At 43.1% G+C, this 15,272-nt stretch overlaps 1 protein-coding gene across 2 annotated transcripts in view; it reads right to left on the reverse strand.

Moving 5' to 3' along the window:
• Positions 1-239: 239 nt before the first annotated feature.
• The window catches only part of FRZB (frizzled related protein), a 57,695-nt gene continuing 42,662 nt past the window's right edge, over positions 240-15,272 (reverse strand). For both annotated transcript variants that reach the window (XM_084815311.1, XM_084815301.1), the window contains 2 exons: positions 15,023-15,086; positions 240-2,171 (listed from right to left, as the gene is read on the reverse strand). In XM_084815311.1, the coding sequence (XP_084671437.1) occupies positions 2,061-2,171; positions 15,023-15,086 (175 nt within the window). In that variant the 3' untranslated portion in view covers positions 240-2,060. The remainder of the gene's footprint in view (positions 2,172-15,022; positions 15,087-15,272) is intronic.

Genomic DNA, 15,272 nt, shown 5'->3' on the forward strand with positions numbered 1-15,272 from the left:
TCTGGTGATCTCCTGGCCGCACCCACTGAGAATCAAATCTGTGCCTATCTGCATCTGGCTTGTTTCTTGGTCACACAGGAGTGTGACGGAACAATGGGTGGCATGGGATAGCATGTTGGGAATGTTTTTCTATGTGGAGACACTGTCACTATTTCATGGCATTATTTGCACTCTCATTGCTTGACTCATAACTTCATTTCTGAAGGGAACCGCCGTAGTTGTTAGTGAGAATGCCGAAGCAGTTTGTAACATAAATGTTTTATTTTCTGCTAAAATATTTGCTTTATTTTAGTTCAGTATTCTACTGATATTTCTGTACTTTAACGAGAGAGAGAGAGAGAGAGAGAGAGAGGGAGAGGGAGAGAGAGAGAGAAGCAGAATTACAGTTTCCAACTATTGGAACTGTTTTGTAAGGCATAAAGGACACAATCGTCAGGATGTCCTGCTGGCATATGTCAAACAGAAATACATAACATAGGCTACAAAAATGTACATTTGTTGCAAAAAGTCAGGATAAAGTCTCTGATCACTGCTGCAGTTCTTTTATGAGACACGTTGCATGGAATATGGCTGTAATTCTCTTAGTAGTGTCAATTGTTTAATTGGACTCCCTAATACTGAACATCAAATGCTGCTGTTGAATGTAGACACTGAAATACAATCAAAATGACAACAACAAAATGACAAAGTGCAGGCGGATGCCAAAAAGGAGGCCTGGTGAAGTTCATCTACCTCTGTGACTCGGCAACAAGAAGAAAAAACGGAAGTGTTAGCAGACAGCAAGTACAATGTAACTTCTGGCGAGACTTAATTCTATGCAACCTTTCCCGCAAGGATCAAGACATTCAAAAACAAGTCCTCCATGCGGTATTTGTCATGATTAATGTTTTAAAGCTAGACTTAATACAAGTGGTTTATTGAAGAGGAATCGACATTTAACAGACCTGCTCTGATATACACTGAGCTCTTGGTATAATCTCTTTGTATAATCCTTTTTCCATACTGCCAACAAGGGTTTAGCAGGGTGGAGGGGAGGGGGGAAGTGAAAGCTAAGGCCAACCAAGTCCCCATCCTGCACAGGTTAACTGCAAAATGCAGAAATGGTCTTGTTACGCTATTCCCAATTTTCTTTTGCTCACTCTGCTAAATCACAGCAATAGCATGGGAAACTCTTGTTTCCGTTTCTACAATTCAATCCCGTGGTGTTTTTTTAATTTTGTGTGTACATTTTGCCTTCCATTTTTCTCACTTGGAAAAACAAGATTCTGAATGTACACCCAATTCCATTCTTCTGTGTTACTCTAGGGTAGTCCAGATTATTTTTCTCCCCGAATTTTTCTCCTCTTCCTGGTCCTTGTTCTGGTGATGCCAAAGTCTGAATCATGCAGTTGATCTCCAAATCACACATGGACTATTGAACAGATGCTTGAGGCCTGCACACACTGGATGTTATGCATGGATATCCTGTAGGAATATTCTCAGCAAGCACGCTCATCTGCCGAGCGCACCTGGTGAGAGGGGAAAAAGACGCAATCTCGCTCCTTGCCTGCACACAGTTTTTATTTAGGGAGAAAATAATCTGAACCGGCTCTACATCAGCATTGCCCTCCCAGACCTCTGCTATGAACCGCTGATTGTTTATGCATAGGCAGGAATGCATCAGGTTGCTCTGCTGAACTGAATGGGGTGCTTGTATGTTCCAGAGATTCATGTGTTCAGAGAGCACACAGATTTCTGGATTGGGTAATTGTGTACAAACTATTACCATGGCATCTGCTAACCTCATCAGATTTGCCATTTAAAAACCCGCAGATATGATCCACAGATATTGTGAGTATAATATACCATTTTTCTGAGTGTTTATACTCCTGCAAGTACAAGGGGCCAGAAAACTCAGGGGGAAGATAAAACTAATATTGGGTTACAACATGATCTCATAGTAAACAATAGAATGCAACGTGAAATAGTGCAATTTCTCCTTTGCTGCTCCATCAAGGCAAGTCTTTAATTTATACAAGTCCATGGATTATTTCAATTTTTTGACCTGGGACGTTTTCCTTCTAGTTGCGCCTTTGCCGTGGATTGGTGGTTCTGCCAGATTTTTGAGCAGAATCGCTTTGTCCGGGTTCATTTCTGCCTTTACCAGGATGACGGAGTTTCTGATCCCAGCGCTGTTAGATTTTTAAAAAAAAGTTAGTTTAACACAATGTCAACTACATCTGCACCTCCTTCCAAAAAATGTGCTCCTTCTAATCTTTTTAATAAAGGCAGACTATGCTAGAATGCTATAAAACATTTCTGTAACTTATAACGGTGTGTGAAGATGGACTAGAATCATAGAATAGTAGGGTTGGAAGGGGCCTATAAGACCATCGAGTCCAAAAAAGAACATATCAACAGTTTTGTTATTTTATTTTTAATTTGAAGGCATGCTTTGCAAGTGACCTTGGTCAAATGATGAGAGTAGCAGGGGTGAGAGTGGTGGGCTCATCCCAGCAAGGAAGTCTATCTCTACCCTCTCTCCTCCATTCCTAGTTTGGATCATGGAGTTCTAGTTCCATGTTTTAACAGACAAAGGAGGAAAAAGAAGGATAGACCAGTCAACACTAGCACTCCCTCTTCTCCCCAACCTACCATAGGGCCCCAGTACTGTAACAATCCTATCTAATCAGGCCCTATTAAAATCTGAGCATAGATCTCATCTATTCATTTGCTTATCTAAATGCAAAACATGACAGCCTGTTTTTATAGCTATATGTAAAGGGGGTGTCACTTATCTTTTGCAAAAAAAAGAGAAAATTGTCAAGTGATCAATAAAAGCTCTTTGTATGTAATGGTAGCAAATCGTGGATTAATTGCCATGGTGTGTGCCACTGCTATTTTCCATATACAACCTCTGATTGGCCCCATCAGAGGTTGCTCTGTGATGTCCAAACCTGGATACTATGGGTTAATCGTGGGTTAAACAATCTACAGTTAACCCATGGTTCATTCTTAGGTTAACTGTGGGTTGTTTAACCCATGATTAACCCATATTGTCTCAGTTCAGACATCATGGAGCAACCTCTGATTGGAGGTTGCATATGCAAAATGGTGTGGCACACATGCAGCATGCACCAGAGCAAATTATAGGTTGATTAAGCCGCCATTATGTGTAAACCAGGTCATTGCTTGTTCACTACTAGATTGACAAATAAATTGATACCATTCAACTGTTTATTTTATTTTTACCTTTGAATTAGCTGTATTTTTCATTTACTTTGGTTGTACTATATATTTAATGTAAAATATTCTTAACAACAGCAATAACAAACCATGTAAAGCAATCTTAATTAACTCTGCCAAGTTGAATCCCATTCTTTTGAAACGAAACTGTCCTCTTCTAAAAAAAATGACAAGATGAGGTGCATGACAGAGACAATATTTTGTATTGAATGTTTCAGTACTGTGTTTTGAGTTGTAGGCAGGGGATGTGCCATTTTAAAAAGATGCACTTAACTACTATATTAAAGCTGAAATCCTACAAGCCCTGTTTTGTGTGTGTTTGGGGGGAGGTAGCAGGAGTGTTAATTTAGTTTTAACTATATGCATATTCCTGTCTAAACCAACACTAGTTCCAGTTGTTGCCAAAGCCAATGAATGATTTGTACACACATGAATGTTTGTAAGATTAGCCCCTAAGGTATTATTAATAACACAAGAAGCATTACACACAAACACAATTTTTAAACCTTGCCCTTTCCCCTTCCGTGTGTCTTTAATCAAGCAATCCCAGGCCACCTTAGAGATCAGATAAACAGTGCAGATGAACCAGCCAACACCAACACATGATGACTCAAGCAGAAAAGTGCCTTGCATTCAGTTTTATTTTTAAAACATAAAGCCTAAGTGAAGCCACCTGTGAGCCCACTTGAGAAAACAGAATGGAAAAAGCAGTCAAGTGATGCAAACGCAACAGCTGGCAGGAGAAACTAAAGCATGAGGGACAAACCACAGCTTAAGACTCCAAAGCCTGTGACCAAGCCAACACTTTTTGTCCCATTTCATGTCATCCCTCACTCTGCCAGTGTCTTATCTTTGTGTGTAAGAGCAGGGGGATTCACTATATTTATTTGTTTGTTACATATATATCCTGCCTTTTTTCCTCTTGCAAAGAACCCGAAGTGGCTTACATGAACTTCCTCCTGTCCATTTTTATCCTCACAACAACAACCCAGTGAGGTAGTTTAGGTTGAGAGTCAGTGACTGGCTCAAAGTCACCCAGTGAGCTTCATGGCAGAGTGGGAGCTAGAACCCAGATCTTGTCAGTCCCAGTCTAATACTCTAACCACCACACCACTCTATAAGCCAGCCTTCCCCAAACTGATACCCTTGGTTGTTTTGGGGTTGGATCCAGATTTACACTGGATCAGTTGCCCTGATGGAAGTGGACATCCCTGCTCCCTCCTTCCCACAGCAACCCCTGAAAATACTAGACAGAGAGTCAGGGGACCTGGCTGAATGGGGGGGGGGATCCCCCAAAATCAGGAGGATGGAACTTCCTCTTGCAGAAGGTCCCTTCCTCTCACAAAGGCAGATCCTGGATCGAAGCCCTGAACTTCAGCTCCCATAAGCCCCAGCCAGCATGGCCAATCGTAATCCAAAACATTTGGAGTTGTAGTCGAAACATTAGGAGGATGCTTCTATATGTGATCCATACTTTGGAAAAATCTTGGGTACAGACACTGAACGTTAGGGACAGGGACAGTGGGCGTGACCCCAAGCCCCCACAAGTATTGTTCTGTACAGAACTGGACAAATGAACATGGCTACTTCCTTCTCTACGTATTAGCTCGTAGGGGGTCTACAGAAGTCATGAGCTACCACTGGAGTTCTGGTTTTACGTTTTTACACAGGGCAATCAGAGAAAGGGAGCAAAGGGAAGGTATGATCGTTAATGGCCATTGTGTGGACAAGTCTGGATGTTTGGCACGCATCAAATCAGGACAATGAGTGCCACAATACACATCTGCAAAAGTGCCAGACTGGCATTCCCTAGAATGCAGAATCTCTTTCAGCTTGAGGGCCAAATTCCATTTCAGACAAGCATTCCAGTGGTGGGTGGGGCCAAAAATGCCAGCATACCATACCTCAGAGCTCTGACTACCAGTCACTAAGCCTTAGGAGAGGCATTTCAACCTTTTAGGAGGGGGAAAGAACGGCGCAAAAGCTGGGAAACCACCCAATGATCAGTGGTTGGCGGAAAGGGGGAGGGGCCAGGGGAAGGGGCTTCCTGGGAACCCTTGAGGAACAGATTGAGACCCCAGGAGGATTTGGCCCCTGTGCTTGAGAGTCTGTACTCCTGCACTAGAAGCAGGTTCTTTCTTTGGAACACTCTGGCCCTGTTCACATGTATCAGTAAGCCATGATGGTTAGGGAATTTGCGCTAACCATGGTGGCTTAGCGCACCGTGTAGGGGAAGAAAAAGCTGCTAACCATGATTTCAGAACCACCTCAGCTAACCACCAGCAGGGTTAAGGGGCCCCAGGGTGGCTTACCATCATGTATGGCAGGCGCTCTGGTGGATAAAACGGGGCTCCTGGTGGTTTCTAGGCCGCAACCACAGAGATGGTAGCCTAGAGCATCCTGCACTTCCAGAGGCACTCTAGGCATACTTTCTCTGTGGTCACCATAAATGGAGTGGCCGGCATGCATGTTTTCATAGCGCAAGGGCCACTGGGATCACTGGCGGCAGTGGCGGGAGGATGGTTATGGTGACTACGGGGGTGGGTGGTTACGGGAACCATGCAGCACCATGTGGTTCCTGGTCATGTGACGGGTGCATGCGTCGTAGCTTTGCTACCTCCCTCCGTAGTTACCTTAACCACCCTCCCCCCATGCACGTCTGAACAGGCCCCCTTCCTCCCAAGTAGGGGCTCACCCTGCTCATTCTATTGCAAGTTTTTAGGAAAACCTTTTCATCCTACCAGGCATTTGGGGTCTAGAATGGTGAGGTTTTTATTCTCTGTTTCTACTATCTTAAGTGTCCATTGTCCTTGATTATTATGTTGCTTGACTGATATCTGTCTAATGGTTTTAGGCACAGACCGTCTGTTTTATTAGTGTCATTTTCCAGAGGGGTAGCCATGTTAGTTCTGTTATAGCAAACACAACCACATAAACCTTGTGGCACATTAATAGACTAACCGATTTATGGTGGCATGAGCATTTTTGTCTATATAGCTCTCTTCATCAGATGCATGAATTGTCATCATCATTTAACATATATTAGGCATATATATCATGAGCTGGCTGGGATGTTTGGGGTCTTGACAGTCTCCCTTGTTGCAGAGGGAAACAGCCCCCTGGGTTAGGGTGGAAAGCAAGTGAGAGCAGAACAGGAAAGTTAGCTATGAACTGGGGAAGGGGGAGAGGGAAGTCAACTGTAGCTGCTTTCACTTGATAGTTCACTCCTAGGGATTTCTACATGAGGTATTTAACCCGCACCTTTACCGAGGCGTCTGCTTCCAAATTTTTTGCGGGATTAAAATCAGCTCCTTAAATGTGTTTTTTCCAAGGGTTTTTCTTTCTCTGCCTTTCTATATGTTCCATTACACAACCACTAGGTAGTACTGTGGTAGAGCAGAAGTGCTCAATTACACGAGGGTTCTATAACACCGCTGGGAAAAAAAATACTAGACTTTTCTCATCGGGAGGGGGCAGTAATGGTTGCAAAGCATGGGAGAGGCCCTGGAGGATGACGACATCATGTAAAGAACCCACAAACTACCATGAATGAGGAAGCATGAATGCAGAATAAAAGCCTCATGTAGAAAGGCTCCTAGTGGGGGCAAATCCTGATCTTAGAGCACTTCAGTTAGGGCCCCAAAGAAATAGCCAGTGTGGTGTAGTAGCTAGAGTATTGGGCTGGGACTGGGGAGACCTGGGTTCAAATCCTCACTCAGTGATGAAGCTTACTGGGTGACCTTGCACTCTCCTAACCTACCTTGAATTGAGAGAATTGAATCCAGCTTTTTTTCCACTAATGGGAGCATTCCCAGAGCAGACGAAAGGGGTGGAGGAGACAATCATCACCAATTTTCTGCTCACCCTGCAGCCCCCAGCATCAACTCCCGTGCTGTTTCAGCGGGTCCCCAGCTCCTGGAGCAGATTTGGGGGAGGGCACATAGGATACTGCAAGGAAATTGCTACCACCATCTCCTTTCTGCCAGTAGGATTCCTGCGCTGGATGCAGTGGTGCAGCTGGTAATTTTAGACCCTGGACTTAATGGTCTTATTGTGGGAGACAGGGACTTTTAGATGGCTGTGTGTATTAGTTCAGTCGTGAAGCACACAACAAACATTTTTCTTCTCTCCTCTCCGCCTGCCACCCTTCCAACCACCCTTCCATGCTTTAAAATTGCTTCTAAATACCTGATATGTTGGAACAACAAAACTGTTTGCCAATCCTGATCAGAAAAGCCTTTAACCTGTAAGTCGGTCTGGTGCGTTGGGTGCTGTTTCTAATAATATGTTTTTTCTGTCAATTGTTACGTTTTTATTACATTTTAATGTATTGTTTTAATTCATTTTAAATGGTTCTGCAAGCCGCCTCGAGTGCCATTTTATGGTAGAAAGGCGGGTTACAAATAAAATAAAGGCAGGAAAGAAAAGAAATACTCCGGGCATCTGCAGGTTTGCATTTGAAACGCACTTAAATCATGGCACCATCATGGCTGCAGGAATAAAATGGAGTTTGCTTCCGCTGCCCTGCTCAGCTGCTGCTGTCACTTGGCTCCCCCTTGATGGGGGTGTCAGGGTTCCCCTTATGACCTGGACCCCCTGAACAACTCCTTAAGGATATCTTTCCTCCTTAAGAGTCCCACCTTCCTTCCTTTAAACTTCCCCTTCCTAATATGTGGTGTTTAGTCTGTAGACATGGGGTGATTGGCACTTCAGACACCTGGGTGTTAACCACAACAGTTTACTGGTAAATTAAAGCAAGAAAATCACAACTAAAGGTATTTACAGAATAGAGCTGAGTGATACAAAAGGAATTAAGAGAAAATAAAGGTTGCAAAAATGCAAGTTCCTCTACCCTAGTTGCACTTAGACTTCTCCAGGCTGCTTCTTCCTGCCCTCGCTTCATGCTCAAGTCTTCCTCTCTCCGGTTTTCCTTTTTCTGGTCTCCCTCTCACTGGGTCACTCTCCCTTTATATCGCCTCCTTCCCCAAAACCAAAAGTACTGTTTCAAACCTGGAGAAAATAAACCTAACTCAGGAAAATGAAACTTAACTGGAGAAATGAAACTAGTCTTCTCAGGGTTACCCCCCCCCCCCATACACACAAAAAAAGCTCAGGCCTCTAGGCCTGACCTTTTTCTTTTCCTTGCCTCTGTAGGCCTCAAACCTTCATATTGGGCCCTTGGACTTTGGCCCCACATTCCAGCCCTAGCTGCACCTCTGGCTGGATGAGAAGTCTCCAGCAGATAGAAGGAGCTCTTCCATCTGTGGGAAACAGATTCCAGATCCCATCTATTAAATTTTGGCACAATGAATGTGTTAGTTGTTAAGATAACCACCAATTTGTTGTTTTTTCATCCAGTGCTACCCTACCCCACCCACCATTCCACAGACTGTTCTTTGAATATTTTGGCCTCTGCTAAAGGGCAAATGCTGGAGTCCTTATTCATAGGTCAGGGTTTAAGTTGATAATGGTAAGCAGTACAGCTATCCAACATGCTGGGGGTGAGAGACTGCACTACTGGCTTCAGATGGAGGTTTGGGGGAGTTTGACACTTAAGTATAAAAATTTTCTTGATCTTGCAGAAAGCCAGTAAGTGTGAGTAATATGTTCTGACTCCAGCCCAGTTTGGCTGAGAAGGAGGTGGTAAATAGTGTTAAACACAGACCGCAAAGGAAAGTTAGATGCTCTGACTTGGATTCCTGCATTGAGCAGGGGGTTGGACTCGATGGCCTTGTAGGCCCCTTCCAACCCTACTATTCTATTCTATGAAAGGTTATCTCTATGCCATCTATAAACTGGAACAAACAATTGAACTGTCTGCTGCTTTCTCACAGCCAAAGCAAAATGCTGAAGTGCTTTCTATACAATGGGTTGGATCCAGATCTAGTCAGAGTAGACCCATTCAAATCAAAGGGACTTGACTAACACAAGTCCCATTGAATTCAATGTATCTCTTAAGTATGACTAAGTCATACCAACTCAATCGATTTTTAGGGCAATAGATATGCAGTTGGTAGCCACTTATTACACTGATGGCTTCTTTCTAGGTTGCATTTCAGTTGCCATGATGTCACATTTTCCCAACATTGGGTGCATACCTGAGAAAATGCAAATCCTGCACCAGCAAGCACATCCATTGCATCTGCAACTTTCATACAGAATGTGATTGTGACAAAGTCATGAGCTGTTATCTTTGATGTCTCCAGTGGTGATGACAAAAAAAAAAAAGCACCAAATTTACACCAGTTCTGAACTAATACATGGTGATCATTTTCAGATATGATGGCATCTGCTATTGCATATATGTGCAGCTGACTGAAATCATGTTTCTGTTTGAGCATGGAATAACACACAGAGGGGGTATTCAGATAATCACGGGGATAAAAGAAGCCATCGTGGCTTCTCTCCCCACCACCTGCATGATCGTAATTTGCATAATTGCCCGTGCTGCAGTGCGGGTTGCCATGTCATCCGAACCCAGCATGACGGCTTCGTACCCACCCTACAGCTGCTACTGCTTGTCGTGGGTTGTAGGGCGGGTATGAAGCCACCCCCACCCCACCACGCACCAGGTTTGGACAACACGGCAACTCACGCTTTTGCGCAGGTGATTATGCAAATTATGGTCACGTGCATGGTGGCGGGGGGAGAAGCCACGATGGCTTCTTTTACCCCCGTGATCACCTGAACCTGGACAACTGACTTATATCAAACATGATATGATCACAGTTCATAGAATCATTAAAACCCCCAGGATAGCTTTGAACAATCATACTATTGTAAGTTTTATACATAACATGACATAATACACATGAGAACATGCAGAAATGTTTGAAATAATATATCTGTGTTAGCCACATAAACTATTGCACAGGCTCATAGAAATCAAGTAGACATTTGGACACATGTTGTTAAAAAGAAATAATTGTTTTTAATTCATCAGACATCTGCACTGAACAAGATTGTTTCAGATTATACAAATTCATTGCAGGAGCATTCCTCTGTACAAACGCACAGAGCAATTCATGGAATGTTAGCTATTTTATACTTTCAGAATCTCTGACATGCTGTAGGGTAGCTACAAGAGATTTTAATGATTTTAGCAACTGTGATAATATCATCTTGTTTGATATATATAAGTAACGGTGTTATACAATGCTCCAATAAAAATAATATTTCAATCAGTTGCCCATGGAGACATATGCAAAAGCACATGACACTATATCTGAAAGAGAATGCCACATATCAGTCCACAACTGGCGTCTATTCAGTGCTTTTCTGAAAAAGTGCATGAGCATTGTGAAAAAAATTAAGCAATGTTGCCACATAAAGTGTGCCTGTGAGATACATAACAAAACTGATACTTTAAAATAATCAGATCTATCATCAGACAGAAGCCATAGTTTAGAGAAGGCAGCAAAAAAAGAATGCTGACTGAGTCCCCGGTGGGCCACCAATGTACATGGCTGGTAGCCTGTTTTGGCTGGGTGGGCCAGAAGTTGTTCAAGACTGTATTTGTGCATGGTAAAGTGGATTGCAATGCAGAGGTTCACTTCTCCAGCAACGAGAGCAAGAAATACTATATTTTATATAAAAGATCAGTTTGTAAAGCCAAATTATGCACACACATGCACGCACACGAAGGCAAACCCTTTGTTTGGATATGCTTTAACACACAAATCCCAAGCTCAAGAGTTCACATCATAATTCTATCCATGTTGCCAAGTAATTCAAAAGGAGCTTATTTGATGCAAAATAACCCTCCATGAATACAGAAAGACCAGAAATGCATTCAAAGCCCAGCATGTTCTTTGGTGTCCCAAAGGACAGGTATTTAAAGTTCCTGGCTTAATGCTATCCTAACCCCTGTAGGGATAAACTGAGTGAACTATTGTTTCATACTCTGGCAGCAGGAAAAGAAAGAGATGAGCAAATGTGATTGGAGAGAATAAACATGGGATCCAAAGGGCAATGCCAACTTGAGCAGCAGCAGTGGAAATATCTCAATGGCCCCACATACAGAACCAGTGATAAGGGTTTTTGAGTATGCAAAGAAGCACTTGGGGCCCAAATGTGTGTGCCGTCCACACCCCAGATCCACTGTGTCCAGAGAAAATCAATCCAGCCAGCTCCTTACCCCCTGATCAGTGAAGTAAAACCAATCATGGCTTTGGGGATTTCCCTCCCTGCTCTAATGTAGGGGGAAGCAGATGGGCACACACACACACACACACACACACACACTCATTCATTCATTCATTCATTCATTCATAAACATTTCTATTCCACCTTTCAGCTCTAAATAGGGCCCCCACTGCAGCTTTCAACGATTAAAATTGTGTTACCATGAAAACCGGAGAGTATCAAAACAAGTCAAGAGCAAACAAGTAAAACAGGTTTGCAACAGGCAAGATTAAAAAACACTTGGTGGAATAAAAATGTTTTGAATGCCTGCCAGCAAGAAAACCAAGAAGGGACCAATACAATCTCCCTTCAAAGGGAGTCTGACAGTCAAGGTAATGCCACCGAAAAGGCTCTGTCTCAAACCCCCGCCCACCACACCTCTCTTGCTGGTGCAACACAGAGCAGGACATCTGGAGATTGCCACAATTGATGGACATGTTCATGCAGGAGTAGGCCCTTCAAATCTCCTGATCCAAAACTGTTTAGCTAGCTGGCTTCTGCACCTAAAGGGACAGCTCATTCATATGATCTCTCACCAGTTAAGACCTCACGGGTTGCCTCTCTGCTTCTCAGCCCAATTCCAAGTGCTAGTGTTTACCTTTAAAGCCCTCAGTGGCTTGGAAACCAGCTCCCTGAAGGCCCACCTACTTCCATTCCATATCGACCTGCCCATATTCTAAGGTCATCCGCAGATGCCCTTCTCTGGGTGTCTTCCCTGTCTGAAGCAGGTGCCAATTAGGGAGAGGGCTTTTTTGGCTCTGGCACCCATAGAATCATAGGGTTGGAAGGGGCCTACAAGGCCATCAAGTCCAACCCCCTGCTCAACGCAGGAATCCAAGTCAGAGCATCCCTGACAGATGGCTGTCCAGCCTCGTCCTGAACGCCTCCAGTGTGGGAGAGCCCACCACCTCCCTAGGGAATTGGTTCCATAGTCGTATTGCTCTAACAGTCAGAAGGTTTTTCCTGATGTTCAGCCGGAATCTGGCTTCCTGTAACTTGAGCCCATTATTCCGTGTCCTGCACTCTGGGATGATCAAGAAGAGATCCTGGCCTTCCTCTCTGTGACAACCTTTCAAGTACTTGAAGAGCGCTATCCTATCTCCCCTCAGTCTTCTCTTCTCAAGGCTAAACATGCCCAGTTCTTTCAGTCTCTCCTCACAGGGCTTTGTTTCTAGTCCCCTGATCATCTTTGTTGCCCTCCTCTGAACCCTCTCCAGTTTGTGTGCATCCTTCTTAAAGTGTGGTGCCCAGAGCTGGACACAGTACTCCAGATGAGGCCTAACCAGTGCTGAGTAGAGGGGAACTAGTACTTCCCGGGATTTGGAAGCTATGCTTCTATTAATGCAGCCCAAAAGAGCATTTGCCTTTTTTGCAGCCACATCACATTGTTGGCTCATATTCAGCTTGTGATCGACAACAATTCCAAGATCCTTCTTGCTTGTAGTGTTGTTGAGCCACATATCCCCCATCTTGTAACGGTGCATTTGGTTTCTTTTTCTTAGGTGCAGAACTTGGCATTTATCCCTATTAAATGTCATTCTGTTGTTTTCTGCCCAGCGCTCCAGTCTATCCAGATCACTTTGAATTTTGTTTCTGTCTTCCAAAGTATTCTCTATCCCGCCCAATTTTGTGTCATCTGCAAATTTGATCAGCATTCCCTGCACCTCCTCCTCCAAGTCATTAATAAAAATGTTGAAGAGCACTGGGCCCAGGACTGAGCCCTGCGGTACCCCACTCGTTACATCTCCCCAGTTTGAGAAGGTCCCATTGATAAGCACTCTTTGAGTCCAATTCTGTAGCCAACTGTGGATCCACCGGATCGCTGTTTCATCTAGCCCACTTTGAGCTAGTTTGCTCATCAGGATATCATGGGGCACTTTGTCAAAAGCTTTGCTGAAGTCAAGGTATATGATGTCTACAGCATTCCCACGGTCCACAAGGGAGGTTACTTGATCAAAAAATGAGATCAGATTCGTCTGGCAGGACTTGTTTTTGACAAATCCATGTTGGTTTCGAGTAATCACTGCATTGTTTTCAAGGTGCTTCCAGATGGATTGCTTTATCATCTGCTCCAGAATTTTCCCAGGGATTGATGTCAGACTGAGTGGTCTGTAGTTCCCAGGTTCCTCTTTTTTACCCTTTTTGAAGACAGGGACAACATTAGCCCTCCTCCAGTCATCTGGCACTTCCCCCGTCCTCCATGATTTCTCAAAGAGAATAGACAGTGGTTCTGAGAGTTCTTCTGCCAGTTTCTTTATTACTCTAGGATGCAGTTCATCTGGCCCTGGAGATTTGAACTCATTCAAAGTAATTAGGTGTTCCTTGACCATATGCCTATCGATCTCAAGCTGCAATCCTGCCCCTTCAGCCTGTACTTTGCCTTTGCCAGGGGGGTCATAGACCCTCTTTTGGGAGAAGACTGAGCCAAAGTAGGAATTGAGCACCTCTGCCTTTTCTTTGTCATCTGTTATCTTTTTGCCATCCTTATTTAATAGCTGAACAACCATTTCTTTCCTCCGTCTTTTACTATGCACATACCTTTTTGTTGTTTTTAGCATCCCTCGCTAACCTTAGCTCGTTCTCAGCTTTAGCCTTCCTGACACCATCCCTGCAATTCTGTGCTACCTGCCTGTACTCTTCCTTTGTTACTTGGCCTTCTTTCCACTTCCTATATGTGTCCTTTTTTGTTTTCAGGTCATCCCTAAGCTTTTTGTGAAGCCATATTGTGAAGCTTCACATTTCATATCACACCCAGATATGAAATGCCCTCCCCCAGGAGGGCTGCCTGGAATCAACGTTGTTTTAGGAGTCAAGCAAAGCCCATTTTATTCACGCAGGCTATTTAGGTACTTTTAATTAGGGATGCACAGGAAGGACGTAATCCAGTGTGTAGGTTTTGCATGTAAGTTCATTCTGTTCCGATCCATGCGGATGTTTTGGGGGGAAATCCTTAAAAATCTGCAGCTTAACTGAATTAAAAAAAAAAAGTTTAAAAATATTTTTAAAGTACTTATGAGGTTGTCCAAGTGTTACCCTTTTTATTATTATTAGGTGTCATTGTTATTATTATTACTATATGAATATTGTTCATATATTCCTAAAATGGTTAGTTACACATGTCATATTTTTGGTTAACAGCATAACACAAAAAATGCAAGATAGCACAGCTTTGTAGTGAAACTTAATGATTTCCATGCTCATTTTTGATCCTGACGTTTTGTTGGCCTGAATTTAATTGTGTTTAATTTAACAGCCAATTAATTATTAATTAATTGGCTATAAATAATTAATTAATTTGTAATTAATATACTAAAATATATGTAGACTCTGGAGAATTGTTTGTTTGTTTTTTTAAATGCACTCATATATATATTTTGGAATTTATTTCTGGCATGAGATGTACTGGTTACAGTAAAAAGGGGAACCAAATTTGCTCAGGAAATCATCCCAGTAATGTTGACAGATGATTACTGAGGCTGCAAGTGAATTATGTGTGCTTTTCCTTCTGCATAAACAAGTGCAGAATCGGGCTGCATGATCAGTGATGAGACAAAAACGAAACACTATAACGAAGGTCAAACATGATCAAACAATTAACGAAACTTTATCTTACCTTCACTTTTTTACCAAGACGATCCTTCCATTTTTCCGCTATGGAGCCTTCTACCAAGAGTAATCTACTCATTTCACAGCAAAACAACAACAACAATGATGCATTATAATATGCATAAACAAAGCAAAGTGGGTCTAGTTAGGAAGACAGGGAATGCTTTGTCCTTAAGGGGAAAATACTGGGAACTCCCACCTTTCCCCCTCCTTGGAAGTGATTGCTGCCACCAACATTACTCACTGACGGGAATGTA

This window comes from Heloderma suspectum, chromosome 1 (assembly GCF_057233095.1).
Source record: "Heloderma suspectum isolate Gila_16-S chromosome 1, 16-S_ref, whole genome shotgun sequence".
Taxonomy (NCBI): Eukaryota; Metazoa; Chordata; class Lepidosauria; order Squamata; family Helodermatidae; genus Heloderma; species Heloderma suspectum.